The 15760-nt window shown below is 45.1% G+C and overlaps 2 protein-coding genes across 2 annotated transcripts; one reads left to right on the top strand and one right to left on the bottom strand.

The window, feature by feature from the left end:
- The first annotated feature begins 11580 nt into the window (after window positions 1-11580).
- LOC133924959 (zinc transporter 3-like) lies at window positions 11581-13944 on the top strand. The gene is made up of 3 exons (XM_062370724.1): window positions 11581-12225; window positions 12792-12941; window positions 13639-13944. The coding sequence occupies exons 1-3, from the start codon at window positions 11581-11583 to the stop codon at window positions 13942-13944; spliced, it is 1101 nt and encodes a 366-aa protein (XP_062226708.1).
- A 690-nt stretch (window positions 13945-14634) lies between these two features.
- LOC133924960 (uncharacterized) lies at window positions 14635-15510 on the bottom strand. The gene is made up of 3 exons (XM_062370725.1): window positions 15296-15510; window positions 14876-14994; window positions 14635-14780 (listed from the first exon to the last, which is right to left on the bottom strand). The coding sequence occupies exons 2-3, from the start codon at window positions 14970-14972 to the stop codon at window positions 14635-14637; spliced, it is 243 nt and encodes an 80-aa protein (XP_062226709.1). The 5' UTR covers window positions 14973-14994; window positions 15296-15510.
- Window positions 15511-15760: the final 250 nt, after the last annotated feature.

Raw genomic sequence — 15760 nt, 5'->3', positions numbered from 1 at the left:
AAACTAAACAAAAACACTGCAACACTATAGAAAAAAGCTATACAAGCCACGCTATAGGAAAACTAAAAAAAAAATACTGCAACACAATACTTCCCTTAGAACTAAAAAAACTACTCAAATATATAGAAGCATGAAAATACTTATAGCACTGTGGTGGTGGTGGTGAGTTGTTTATAGAAATTCAGGCTTTTTCTTTCTGAACCAGTACTTGATCAGCATCATCAATTATCATAGAACTACTCTAAAAGTGAATCGATGCAAATGGAATGTGGCACCATCACACCAAAACTAGATGTTAAAAAAAAGTCAAATCACATAGCAAAAATTATAGAGACCAGGAACCTATTGAAGTAAAACAAAAAATAAAATAACTTTTGTTATACGCATCCCACACTGCCGATGATGCTTGCTACGTGATGTAGAAGCTACATCCTCTTTTGTTTTTTTGCCTTGCCATAACCTATGAAAAATTTACAAAAAAAAATTGACACATGGAGATCAGAGGAGCCGTGTGAAAAATGGAAGCAAAAAGATGAATAATTAAAAAAAGAAGATCAGGGTGTGTGTGCAATGATACTTATCTGCTAAAACAAATTTGCTAATACAAAAAAAGTAAATTGCTTATCATACATAAGCAATTTAGCCTACACAGTAAAAGCATTAAAATGCTTATAATACATAAACAAATTGCCTCGCATTAAGCGTTGAAAAATAAATGATAAATCATAGCATCAGGGGAGATGTAAAAAAAAGAGGACCACATGGATTATATATATGTGAGGACCCAGTAAATACATAACAAAGTTTTTTAACCATGCGACGATAATACATAAATGACATATAGAAAAAAAAAACCATGGGAATTTATAATCGACATTCCCCTACATTACATAATACTATTTTACTCTATATATTCTGCTACATCCTCTGAGGTACGTGAACTTCTAAAAGAGGGTCGACTGGCCACTTGTAGCATCCGTCACCATAATACACGTGCTGGAAGGAGACAACTTCGACACCCCACTTGTAGCTCGTGTTGTGGAGAAGCTCTACATCAGCCCCGCTCAGACATTGGATGAATGTAAATCCACTCATATCAATAGCAATTGTGAACATGTTGTGCTCTAGGACATGGCTAGCTACAAAACAAGCATTGAATAAACTATTGCGTCGGATATTTGGAGCCATGGCACGAATAAGGCATGCTTGTGGCCCATAATTGATACCCAACAGGCACATAACATGACTTGTCATATGTATTTCATCTATAGCCATTTTTTTACCTAAAAAAAAGAATGAAAGATGAAAAAACCTCATCCAATGTTTGTTGACCTTAAAAAACCTTATATATATGTATGCACAAAAAAAAGTGAACATAAAATCTTGTATGAAGAGTGAATGCATCAGGCTATCACTATGTTGTGTTTATAGTATGCTGGGGTATACTAACATCTGGTTGGTGATTTTTGGGTGTGATATTTTGTAACATAAAATCTTGTATGAAAAATCTGTTGTGCTAGCTGCATATCAAAGCATACCACATTATTAAAAAAAAACGGTTAGCCCCTTATTTCAAATACAACCCCTATTCTTATTCTACTTAAGTTGCTATGCACTATAGTTTAGCAATACGACCACTAGTTGGTAAATTTAGATTTTAGGCAATTTTGTGCACACTTTCCAAGCATTTTTATTAAGTCTCTTTGCAGTTTAGTTTAGCAGCTGGGTGGCCTAGTTTGCAGTTCAGAAATTTCAATGCCAAAAACGTTTTAATATGAATCATTGCAAGCGATTCTATTCAACTCATTCTGAAAGTTGGTTGTGCAGCAGAGTGGTGTAGTTTAGAATTTAGGCAATGCTACGGATCGGGCCATCCCCACCACAGTGCGTGATTAGATAAACAACTCAAAAAACTAGGACGAAAACATGCGCTACGCGCGAAGAAACTAGACTTCCTAAACCCTAAACACAAATCGGAAACCCCACCCCTTACGTGTGACTGATTTAGGGAGAAAAATTGCATACGAGAGAAGTAAATATGCACATTCAGAGGCATGCATATGAGGCTATAAATGATTTGCATTGGATCATACAGATTCCCCGAGCAAAAATATATGCAACAAATGGGGAGAAAAAATTGCATGCGAGAGAACCAAATACAAGCAAATTCAGAGGAATCCGCACGTGGCTACGCGCAATTTGCACTGGATCATACGGATCCCGAAAAAGCAAAATATGTACGAGAGAAGCAAAAAACACAGCACATTCAGACGGATTTGGGGGGAAAACTCACCTTCCTGTGCAACCCTCCTCCCCGCCACGCTACCGATTTTCACTGGATCAACAAAAGCGCGAATCAGAATACCCTAGTCGTGCGTAGATTCGCAGGGGGAAAACCGCGAGCGATAGAGAGAAGGGGAAATTCCGAGAGAAAGCGAGGGCGACGAACCTGGAGAGAGAGACGAGAGCGACGAAATGAACAGGCGCGGTTCCCGATGTTTGAAATAGGCCTCCAAAAGCCACCTCGACGGTTCCGCGAGCAAATCTTCGCTGACGCGTGGGTCCGGTATACGGTTAACAGATGAGCGAGACGGACGCGCGTGAGAAAAATCTCTCCATCTCTCCGACGCTGTGTGAACGCATATGCGAGTCGCGCACGCCTCCGATGAAGAACGAACGGCCGATCCGAGCGTGCATGCCACGCGATGAGAACATACACGCTCGGAATTTAGTCTTTAGGTAATAATAAATACCTAATCAATTCATGTGAAGTCGTTAATCTTTTTAGACGAATTACTATATATAGCTAACTAGTTATTGGGCCAAAAATATAAGTCAAGTTGTGCAAACAGCATATAAGCCTGCACCGATATGTCTCAATCGGGGTCAAGTCAAGCGCACCATCATCGTGTTACACAGTTGATCTCGAACTCTCGATCGTGAGCATTAGTAGTTCCTCCACTCCTGATGCATACACAGTTGGTGCGATCGACGGTGCTCCTGCTGTTCATGTACAAGGATCACGTTATCCTATCCACAATTCTATCCTTCTCTGAATGATAGAGCTTGTTTAGCAAAGTTCTCAGATCGGTTTCTTGAGTTAAATCAGAGAAACTTTATTAAATAGCAGTTTTTAATTTTAGTTTTTAAAGTGAAATTCGTAGAAGTGATTTTTTAAAATGAACTAGATGCTGAGAGTTGAAAAAAGTAACTTTCTCTGATTTACTTTCCATACAGAATCACTTTATCTGTAAAGTTTGCTAAAAAATCATTTTTTTCAAAAAATCACTCTCTCTAACAAATTTAAATTAAAGATAGCTCTACCAAACAAATTCCTACATGGCATTCTCTCTGGCTTCTTTTCTCTCTAGTGCACCGGCCATAACCAAGCCTGCCATGCTGCAGGGCTCACTACTACTACTCAGTCGACCATGTGATAAACTCATCTTTATGCCTACTGCAATGTGCAATCGCAATGTTCAGAACTAGGAGTGATTTCTGGCGGCCACTTCACTGAATTGTCATTGTCTGAGGATTAGAACGGTTGAAATGCGTGTACTAGGGTGATGTGGAGCACGAGGAATCTGGCCCACACGCAGGAGCAACTTTCCAAGCCTTCTTCATTGCATGTATACATCAATCTTTATGCCTCCAATGACGCGGCACATTCGTGCGAAGGAAAGGCGAAATGAAGCGAGCAATTGGGATGCCTATTTTGAGATCGATGCAGATGACATCTCATCTCTTTCTAAATTCTGTCACAATATATATGCTTAATTGGCCCATTATATTTAAGAGGAAAAAAATCTATTTTTGGCATATTATATTTAAGAGAAAAAAATCTATTTTTCGTCCCTCAACTATCAAGTTGGTTTAATTTTCATCCTTCAACTCCACTCCACCTTCCGCCTCCTCGCGCTGACTTGCATCCAATGTGATCTGACTATGCTGACTTAGCCTCTCTCATATTGGGACCTACCTGTTAGCCTCTTCTTCTTCTCCACTCCACCTTCCGCCTCCTCGCGCTCGTGGCCGCCGTGATGCCGTGGCCCCGCTCGTCCCGTGACTCATGTCGGCCGCGCTGCAATAGGTGTGTGACCCGGCCTCCTCCGTGTGCACCACGCTCATCGATACGCTACTCCACGAGTAGGACCGGTGTGCCCACCGACGACCTCGCCGCCTACCTCCTGGCCCTCCCGCTCCTCCGCAATGCGCGGAGGTCTAGGGCTCGGGCCAACGATGGAGATGGCGCTCCGGCGGATCTCAGTCCAAAACGGCGAGCGCATGAGCATCGCCTTGATGCGGGAAGTCAATTTCTAAGGCTTGCCAGCGGCGGAGTGGCTCAGGTGGAGCTGCCCACGATGGCCGGAGGGGAGGGAGAATGGGCTACGAGGCGGCGACGCTACGATGCATTTTCAGTCGAATCGAAGGATGCACGAGCATCGCCTCAATGCAGGGAGTGAATCCCCTCATCGAGGTGAGCCAGACCTCGCCCCGGTTGGACTGGCGACGGTCGCCGGGCCTGGAAGTGGAGGAGCTTCGGTGGGGTGATGGCGCGACGGCTAAATGACCAAATTGGAGCGGGGAGAAGAAGGAGGAGGTCAAGGAGGAGCTCGTGGCAAAGTAGCTCACTGAGATTTGATCGAGCCGAGGAGAACGGCGACGCGGTGCATCGGTGGGACGAAGCAGAGGAGAGCGGGTCAGCGCACCCACAAGGTGTTCGACGCACCCACAAGGTGTTCCACGAAAGCTTTGCCGCCGGGGAGATCGATCGAGAGGAGAAACAAAGACGAAGTCCTGCTGCGTTTCATCGCCGTGCGATTTCGCCGCCGGTCGTGTTCACCGAGCCTTGCTGATGGGAAGCTCTGCTGATCGAAGCCTCACCTCCGATTTGTCCCTGCCGCGCCAAGTCCTGCGGTCACCGCCCGCCGAGCCCATTTGCCGCGCGCGCCCCCAGAGCTGCTGGCCACCGCCCATGGAAGATCAGCTAGGCACAGATGCCGCCCATCATCCCTATTATGGGCCACCTCCCGCCATGGAAGAGCGAAGATTGGCCGGAGGCTCCGCTGCGTTGAAGCCCTGCTGCGTGGAAGATTCGCCACGCCGCCACCCCATGGTCGCACTGCCTCTCTCACAAGTTGCCGCCCTTGAGCCCACGCCGTCCTTGCTGCCACGCGAGTCCGCACGCCCCTGCTGCTGCTTGCGGAGGAGGAGGCATGGAGAACCCAGCCGGAGGTGCTGACGTGTTAGCCACATGAGCATCTTTATCCGACATGGCACACCCAGTCAGCGTGCCTGTCCATGTTAGATCCGATTCAGATACACCACGTGTGCAAAACCACCATAAAACGGCCTGAGGGATGGATAGCGAACGGTTTTAGAAGTTGGAGGATTTAAGATTTCTGATTTTTGAGATGAGGGATGATTTTTAAACCAACTCGATAGTTGAGGGATCAAAAATGTATTTTTTCCTATTTAAGAATAAGTCTTAAAGGCTCAACATGTGAAGGATGCCGCGCATGGTATCCACGTAAATAGTGTCTTATTCTCTTATCTCTTGCTGTCGATTGGTACGTTCATTGTGATCAGGGCTCTTATTCCCTCATGTATGTTATACTTATTATTCTGTTGTTTCTATCATTGAGTATATTAGAAATATATACATGTAGTTATATTACATATATGTTTAGGATATACTTTTGCTATATAATTATGCTAGTTTATCCGTTCGTGTTCATAATTTATCTAAGGATTAAATTAAACCTAAAAGTACTTTTTTATCCAACAAATTCAACCCATCGGGATGGATAAAGGACTCTCAACTTCAACCAATGCGGCGTCTATTCATCCAAGAGTTCCTGTGCAGAACTGATTGGGCGATAACATCGTTACACATATCTCATCCATATTGGCATTATTGGGGCCAGAATCCGGCAATGTCATTCCACCTCTCTTTTCCATTCCATGAAAAATATTCAGCTTTCTTCCTCATCAAAAAAAGCTTCAGGTTCCACCATCAGCCTTCCAACCTGGGGGTCCCCGTCCCTCCTTATTTGATGGCTACTGTTTGATGTATGCACAAATATTCCTCGATATTGGATACAGGACGAGGACCCAAAGGTTAGTGGAACTAGCTAGGAACTATCCAAAGGTGTAATCGTGCGATCATGGCTAATGGTTATAGATAGCAACTAGTTTTTATTACTGTAGTATGTAGAGAGAAGAAAAATAGATGAGAGTAAAGATGAAGCTGACGTGAAAGAGAATTTTACTTATTTGGAGGGGAATCTTAGAGAGTTAATTTTTAAAGGAGAGAAAATAAGAGATACCTCTGAGCATTGTGAGATAGAGAGAATTGAGAACGGAATCTTTTGATAAATACGTTGAGAGAAATAAAAGATAACAGCTGAAAATAACTATTGAAGCTGCCCTTAAAGAGCCAAACAGCCGTACGTCGGTTGCATCTGGACCGATCGTACAGGAACTGGCTCACAGTAGAGTGGAGTCAGGGCCCGAATGGAGTTTACTTCCTCCTAGATCCATGACCTCGGATGGATTCACCTTTCTGAGCTCATGGAGAGCAGTATGTAGACTCTCTTTTAGTCGTCAGTTTTGTTTTGATAGTCTGATTGGTCTTGGTAGATAGTAGTCTCAACAGATGTTAAGAATTTTATGGTGCCTAATTTGACTTTCAATTTAAGCCGAGAAAGTCTCTTTTCTAAAAAAAAAAATCCATGACCTCATAGTCCTCATATTCTGCATGATCTTGTTCGTTTACTTTTGATCTGATGTTCAGCATGTAATCATATTTACAGGAGGAGTGTGTTGGGATCTCGATCACAATATAATGAACAGTACACTCGTAATAATGAGTGTAATAATTGTTCCCTCATGTTATTACATTAGTCAGATAAGGGTATTTATAGTCATACCTTAACCATCAAATTATCATTATATTTGTGTCCCTTATCCACAAGAATATTCTTTTGAACACTAAAAAATATTCCAGAATATTCCTGAGATATTACTGTCAATGTATATTTACAAAGCCCTATCCTAACTGGGCCCGACACGTGTCCCAAAGGACCCACATCGGGTCTCCTTCGGGGCTACTGACGGATTCCCTCTGGTCATCTTCTCGTCGGACTCTTGCTAACCCATAGGTTTCTCTTGGGATAGTCATTTTGTTTTACGGATTCGAAACACACATTCGAATTGTATAAGTATGATTGTAATGTAATACTTGCGAGCGTGCCAGTATACAGAGTATACAAAAGATAGGAGAATGTAATAATCGAAAATATGTAACTTTATTCATTCATGTCGAAATCATAAAGTACAGTTTCTCATATACATTTTTACTCCACAACACACACGCTATCTGACTATGTGATACTCTGGCGATTGCTTCATCTTGGTTCCCGTGGCCTCGTGAGGCCCTCCGGTTAATTACGCCCGTCCTCGGGCTACCTCCGATTAAGCTGCGCTGGCGGTCGACCTTGACATATCAAGGTCATCTCCGAGTCTGCAAGGCTGTAGTCACACGCAACAAAGACCAAGCAAAGTGAGTGTTAAAAATAAAAGCGGCGAAGAACGGGATAACAGTCTAGCATGAGCTTTTTGGACTGTTTATGTATCCCGGGTCATCATCGACCACGTATGGCCTCAGAATTGTGTATGTATGTATGAAGAGGCAAGCCAGGAGCGCGGCACGACGCGTAGCTTCGACCGGAAGCGGCAGCATGGTCACAACCAGGAGCTCCGACGTCGTGCTTGACTCACTAACTCCCTCTTCAGGCCTCGGACGTATCCTCATTGGCCGATCGAAGGCAATGTGCCACAAAGGCGAACGCCACAAAGGCTGGGTAATAACATGTGAGCCACAAAGGCATCAGCCATAGCACCGGACATCCTTAAAAAGGATTAGGTATCTGGCAATAATTCGATACTGGGGCAACAAAAAGCCCTTCTTTTGTATTCTTTTGTATCACATAATCACCACCAGACAGCAACCATAGCACTGAACATCCTATGAAAGGATTAGGTCTTGGGCAATATCATAACTTAATACTGGGGGCAACCAAAAGAAACCCACACTCTGAATTTTCTGCACCATATGATCACCAAGCAGCCGGCCAACAACCCATTGACCATGCCATTGATTCGTCTAAGAGCATAAACATTGCCACCATACCATCAATTCACAAAAAGGTAATCTCATCTGGTGGTCATCGGCCAGGCCCAAAATCAGTAAAGCCACCCTACCATCAGGCCAGCCAACAACAGTAGCATTAGGCAATGATCAGGACAAGGGCAAGCCCGTACTAGCCACATATCAGTAGCGACAATTATCGCATGGTACGGCAACAGCATATCGACGAAGTGGACCGGGGCCTCAGTTTTGTCATCATCGGCCCCGGCGAGCACGACGGCATGAAGGCCGGGCTATCACAGAGCATCAACATGAAGCATAGCGGCCGGGCCTCAGGTTTTCATCACCAGCCAATCGGACACGCAGCATCACAACAGTGAGCACCAAAAGCAGGAGCACGCCGACGCGAAGGCCGGGGACAAGCGTAATTGCAGCAGTAGCCGGGCCAAGGTGAGGCATAACGGCGCGATGGCCAGCACATGGGTGAACTCCACAGCGCAACGGCGGATCACAGAAACGACGCCTCGGCACGATGGCACAAGGTCCAGAGATATCTCAAAGGAGCGCGGGAATCACCATAGGGACTCACCAACGATGCAACTCCAGTGAAGATCCACGGCCATGAAGACAGAGGGGCGGCGAGGGGATCCGGCCTTCTTCTTCGAAAGACACCAGGGCTCCGGCCTTCTTCTCAAGCGACAGCAAGGGCGGATCAGCAGGGGCACGGCACGGCACCACATCGGCGCGCGCAGGCGCTCAGCCCGGCAGGGACTCCACCCTTCTCCCCTCTCTCTGTGTTGGTGGCGGCGCCAAGGGCCTCCGACCCTCGTCCTCTCCGGGCAACATCAACAGCAGGGCGGCACGCTTAGACGCCGGCCAGCAAGGCGGGGTGGCACAGGTGCGCGGCGAGGGTGGCTGCAGGCGGACGGCAGCCAGCAAGGGGCGCGGCCGGCCCGGCGGCCGAGGCCTCCGACCTCCTCTCCTTCTTGGTGGGCGACGGCAGGGGCGGCGGCGCGCTCGAGTGCCAGCCAGCAGGGCCCCGCCCCTCCTCTCCCTCTTCATCAGTGGCGGCGGGCAGCAGGCAGGGGCTCTGCACCCTCCCCCCCCCCCTTTTCCCTCGTTGGTGGCGGCGGCAAGGGCCTCTGGCCCTCTCCCCCCCCCCCCCCTCCAACGAATCGATGCATCTCCTTATATAAGCACCAACCATGAGCCACCGGATGCGAAAATCCCGTGATTCGATTAAGGATTCGGCTCAAACTGATTAGGGATAGAGTCAATTAGAGATTTGAATGAGGTGCAGTTTGGATTCGGATGGGGATCGAGGAGAATCCCCTTCCGATTTCATTGGAGATAGAGGAGAGAGGGGGGGGGGTTTGGAAGGAGCTTGGTTGGGGATTGAGAGGAGGTGGTGCCCAGGCTCGCGTGCGCTGTTCGGCTAGAGGTCAAAGGAGCCAGGGGCGCCTGGTGCTGGAGCTAAAAGATAAGGTGGCCGGTGGTCCAGCCCAGCTGGGGCTTGCGCGGGCTAGAAGAAGTATTGGGCCAGCTAAGGAAAATGAGGCCGAGTAGGCTAGCCCAGCAAGGTGAGCATGTGTTGTTTTCTTCTTCCTTCTTTTCTCTATTTTATTTCAATATTTGCATATGTATGTATGTAGCATATATGTGTATACGTATAGCTCTTTTGTCATGCCAAAATGACATCGTACACATTCGTTTTCTTATCAAAGAATCTTGCGTCGCATCCCTTCGTCCACAGGGCTTCTTTGTACCATTCGTCCTCCGGGCTTCGCCGCATCCCCTCGTCCTTCGGTCCTCGTGTCCAAACTTCACCTCCCAGGCTTTGGTACCGCTTCCACCCTTCAGTATTCTTTTTTTTATGTGCTCCCTTCGGGATCATCACATGCATCTTCGAACGTCTTTCGTTGTACGCTCTTCAACCTAATCCCTGCAGAGTATAAGAAAAATATATGTCTCAATGTTAATCTTGCTATTTTGCCTTTAGAATTGACTGATATGGCCAAAGTCAACGAGCGGAAGCCAATATAGTACCACTCCCCCCAACATAGTGCTTTGTAAAAGGATACCATTTGATATTTGTCGCATGTCAGGATTGAAACAGATAATTCCGAATGAACACACACCAGGCGAATAAAGAGGTTCTCTCGTGGAGAGAGGCTTCGCCTCGGCTTCTTGGTAAAAAGGTGAGCTGTAGCTTCCAGGAAAACATTGCGACAACTGCCGAAGTCATGGACATCATCAACAAATCAGTTTGGTTCAAGAGCAGTCCTCCTGTAAAGATAAGAGAACGGTGAGGCAACGTGAAGGCTTATATGCTTTTCCTGCCAGCTACAGTAGACGATAAAAAATAAGCGACCAGCAACAACGACCAGCCAGAAGCAATATCCTCGCAGAAAAGGTCGATTAATCTGAGTGGTGACTCCACAGGTCATTCCATCAACAAATGTTAGTCTCATCACTGATGATTAGACAGGAACCAAACAGCCTTTTCAGCCCTCCACACGAACCAAAAGAGTGTCAAAACTACACTAATGATCTGTTTATTTCAGTTAGAGATTCTGAAGCTGGACTGTGAAAAGCTGGATTGTAAAAAACTGGATTGTGAAAAGTTTTTAGATGGTAGATTCTAAAAATCCTTGATGGACAGTTCTGTAAAATAGACTTTCACAATCTATCAAAAGCTGAGAAAAACTAGCTTCTCAGATTCCCACAATTCAACCAGCAGATTTTAAAAAACTATAACAAAAAATTATCTATTTGTTTCAGTTTCGGATTGTAAAAGCTGAAAGCCACAATCCGAAACTGAAACAAACAGTCCCAAACCAGAAAGCGTCACTCACCGCCTTCGCATCCTCATCCGTCAGTATATGCTTTCATCAATCCATGCTCCAGCAGTCCTCCTTAATGTGTGACTGTGTGCATCTCAATAATATAGAGATCAGAGGCAAACTCTTATACGGTTGTATCATCTTGATATAACGATGAGAGTTAATAAAACTCTTTTTTCTTAAAAAAAAAAGCTCCAGCAGTCATGGAACGCACCGACCAGGCTATGCGGTTGCTAACACTGGATGATCAGATTCTGGATCTTCCTTTTTCCATGTTCGACGATTCACCAGTCGTTAAACATCATCATGTAATGAGGTCTAAGAGCAGCAGTATGTTGTGGTGGGGGGGGGGGGCGGGTCAGACGTTCAGTCCTTGACACTGATGACTATACTATACGCTCCAGTATGAATAATACCTTGCACAGAATGTGGAAACTGAGAATAGCAGACCCCACCTGGCCACAGGATGGTACGTTGGCAACTATCCTTATCAACACATTCCCTCCTATATAAAGTAATAACCATTGCCTCCGTCTCCTTGCAATTCATAGCGGAATATACAGCACAACAAGACATATCAGTGCCATGGAGGCTGTGAAGCATACCTTGCAAGTGCTTCCATGGCTCCTGCTCTTTGCACAACTGGCTGCGGCCAGCACCTGCAACTGCACAAATGCCACAGATGGGGCGGACAACCAGGGTGCATTGAAGCTGAAGATGATCGCCATTGCATCCATCCTGGCAGCTGGAGCAGCTGGAGTGTTGGTTCCAGTGCTTGGCCGCTCCATGGCTGCGCTACGCCCTGATGGCGACATCTTTTTCGCTGTCAAGGCATTTGCAGCTGGCGTCATCCTTTCCACAGGCATGGTCCACATCCTGCCAGCAGCGTTTGATGGGCTGACGTCCCCATGCCTCCAGAAAGGTGGCAGGGACAACAACAGTTTCCCCTTCGCAGGCCTCGTCGCGATGTCTGCCGCAATGGCCACAATGGTGATAGACTCACTGGCTGCTGGGTACTACCGCCGGTCTCACTTCAGCAAGGCACGGCCAATTGACAACCTCCAGATGCATGAGCAACCTGGAGACGAGGAGAGGACTGAGCATGCACAACATGTGTATGTGCACACCCATGCAAATGGTTATGGGCATTCACACGGAGAGGCGGATGCCATCAGTTCACCAGAGGAGGCTTCAACAGCTGACACAATCCGGCACAGGGTGGTATCTCAGGTAAGAGCAGACACTTGAAGCTCATAAGCCTCCCTCGCAGTAGTACTGAAAAAAGGTTGAAGTTTTGTTAATTCACGAGTGCCAGATAAAAGTGCAGCAAAGTAAATGATAAAGAAGCATGAAAGACTTTTAAATAGAATCAAGAATACATCATTTTTCCATGAGTAGTGCACATAATCAGATCAAGGTAATGAAATAGCAGTTTGCTGAACTAGCTCCAAATATCTTACTATGATCAATCAAATATTTACATTGAACATTAGATGTAAATAATTCCCTTACACAGTTCCAGAGATACAAAAAAAAGCATAATGATATGTTAATAGTTCTCCAAAATCAGCATGGTACATCTAGTTTTACTCTTTTCCATAATACACCAATGAAGAAACAGAGATTGGTATGAGAAGATCAATACCTATTAAGTGTGTGTGTTAATTTGTGCTTCAGAACAAAATGTTCCTCTCCAGCCTAAGAACTGACTCCTTTTGGACACTGTTCACCAACTAGGTTGCCATTTTCATGACAAACAGCCCTTGAAATAACAAAGTGAATCTCTCACCATGCAGGTCCTTGAGCTCGGAATCTTGGTGCATTCAGTGATCATTGGGGTGTCCTTAGGTGCATCTGTGAGGCCATCCACCATCAGGCCTCTTGTTGGTGCCCTTAGCTTCCATCAATTCTTCGAAGGCATAGGCTTGGGTGGTTGCATTGTTCAGGTATATGTTTGTACCATAACATAAACTTAATATACCTTGACAAAAATCAAACTATTTTCTATGCTTCCACCTTTTGTCTAAAATAACGAGAACCTACAACTTGTACGAAAAGGCAATTCCATAACTCAGCATGTCAGAACATGTATACCACCAGAACTCTAGAAGTGGCCCCTTTGGGAGAAAAGGAGGATAAACAAGAGGAAGGCGACATATAAAGTTCAAATGAAATGGTTCTTGGACAGCAACATCACATATTACTATATTACAAGCATGAACCATTACTAATCATTCTTCCAATAATAATAAAAAACACAAAATATATTCCCAACACTGATCAATGATCAATCATTGGACAGACTTATGTTGTGAAAGTTGAATCAAATAAGCCTCGAAGTGTTTTGGAGAGAGGGAGAGAGAAAAAAATAACTATTTTTTTAACAGTGCGACCCCATCTGCACGGCCTTCATTGGAGGCCTAAAAAATAAAAAATAAAATAGCTTCATAAGTCTGTCCAATGACTTCACCAATTACTTCATGCAAACAGACCCTAACAACGATATGTTACTTCATACGTTAAAGAAAGCACATATTTTCAAGAAAGGAAATAAATGAACACAAAGGAGAAAGAACTTAACTTCATATTGTGCTTCACATCAATAAAAAGCTAACACTCTTTGGTTCCCAATTCTCACTGCAGGCAAATTTCAAGTTAAGGGCAACTGTCATGATGGCAGTGTTTTTCTCCCTGACCACTCCCGTGGGCATTGCATTAGGGATTGCAATTTCATCTAGCTACAATGTCCATAGCTCTACTGCCTTCATTGTTGAAGGGGTTTTCAACTCGGCCTCGGCAGGAATTTTGATATATATGTCCCTCGTTGACCTTCTAGCCGCAGATTTTAATAAATTGAAGCTACAGACGAACACAAAGCTTCAGCTGATGACATTTCTTGCACTTTTCGTAGGTGCAGGGCTGATGTCCATGCTTGCCATATGGGCATAGATCTTTAGAGCAGCAGAGAACTGTGTTTCCACCCATATTCCCGGCAAAAGTTTGAGGCTTGATTGTATTTGTCCTGGAGATGTTTATCTTCCCAAAACGGCATGCTCTTGGTGAAGTATTTACCATATTTGACTTTCCTATTTTCCAAGAAATTATAATCTTGGGTAGTCTCTTGCTACTTCCAAATGTCAAATTACAGATGAGTCATCTTAGTCCCAACTCCTAAGACATACAAGTCATCGTGCTACAATATGTACTGCCATGAACTTTTATTGTAGACTTAGTCCATTCTATCATATAATTAACAAATCTGCGTCATTTGCTTTTCCAATATCAGAAGTAACATAGCAGGACTATTTTGGTCAGAATAAAATCCGTACTTAAACGATCAAACCAGATAAATTCAAAGCTTCTGTGCAGAAATGAAGATTTTGACAAATGAAAATGTCTATGCAGGTTATCAACAGTTGTATGCTCCTGTGAGAAAGGCACATGTAACAAACAAGACTGAAGTGCCAGAGCTAGTGCTCCTTGGTCATACGCGATTGAATTCCTTCAGGAAGTCAATAACAATATATGAAGAGTCTATCTGCTTTGTGTCACAACACCTATGTAATATGTTTGTAGTAAAACAAAGCCCTGTCTAGTCCTCATATCCAGCTCAAATAACTGTTCACAAATACTTATTGGCTAACTGGTTGGATCTGGCTGTGGCTCCTGGTGGGGAGTCTCCTTCATCGCCATGCATATGTAAAAGCCGATCACCAGATTAACAGATATGACAGCGAGGAATCCACTAACCAGGGTCTGCGTCGAGGACGACAGCTGACTCGCACCTGAGCAAGGAGCAAAACATCATTGCCAATGTATGTACTTCACTTGCACATAAGAGATGGAGCACACCATGCAGTAGGGAGAACAACATCCGAACCTGGAATCATCTGGTAGTAAAACCCATACACGATCGCAACCGGGGCCATCCACATCACCGTAGATGTGACAGCAAACTTTGTGATGACTTCTGACATTGCTCTCTCGCGTATTGGAATGCTGAAATCAACGCAAATATATAGCAGTTCAGCTGAAACCCCAAAATTTTGGGAAATAAATCGCTTTGAGTACGCCCACCACACACACACACACACACACACACACACACACACACACACACACACAGAGAGAGAGAGAGAGAGAGAGAGAGAGAGAGAGAGAGCGAATCCGCAACGTGGATGGATGGATTGGAGTATCCATCTCGGCAAGATGATTTGTATTAGATCAATCGCAACAAAGAAGAGATCTTGCGGAACAACTCAGACGAACGATCAGGCGAAGCAAGCTAGAGTGTTCTTACCAGCAAAAAAGGAAATCAATTCGAGTCCCGATGGGATCTCCACTCGAAGCCGGTCCAGCAGAGGGGAGGACGGCGACGGCTCCAACTTTGCAAGAACGATTCTTTCCAGGCGGCGCGCTTTGCTCCGGTGGAAGAGTCGTGCAGTCGGTGGCTGGAGGGGATTCGAGGCCGGTAGACGGAGGAAGCAGGCAAGAGGAGAGGCGTCGAGCCGTCAATCTATCTTTTTTTCTTTTTCTTTTTTTGAGAGGGATCTATAGACCTATCTGTAGCTTGAGCATACGCCGGCAAAAGAAGCCCATCACGCAGGGGAAGAGGCCCAAATACGGCCCATCATGAGGAAAAAAGTCAGCCCATGTTCTTTTTTTTCCATTTTTCTTTACTTTTTCCTGTAATCCTTGTGATTAATTTATTATGTTTATCATTTAGTTCCTTTCAGCAATTCGAAATAATTATGTCAACATTTAT

The sequence above is a fragment of the Phragmites australis genome, chromosome 7 (genome assembly GCF_958298935.1).
Source record: "Phragmites australis chromosome 7, lpPhrAust1.1, whole genome shotgun sequence".
Taxonomy (NCBI): domain Eukaryota; kingdom Viridiplantae; phylum Streptophyta; class Magnoliopsida; order Poales; family Poaceae; genus Phragmites; species Phragmites australis.
Note: the sequence above shows the minus strand (reverse complement) of the source record. Positions and strands in the feature narration are given on the sequence as shown.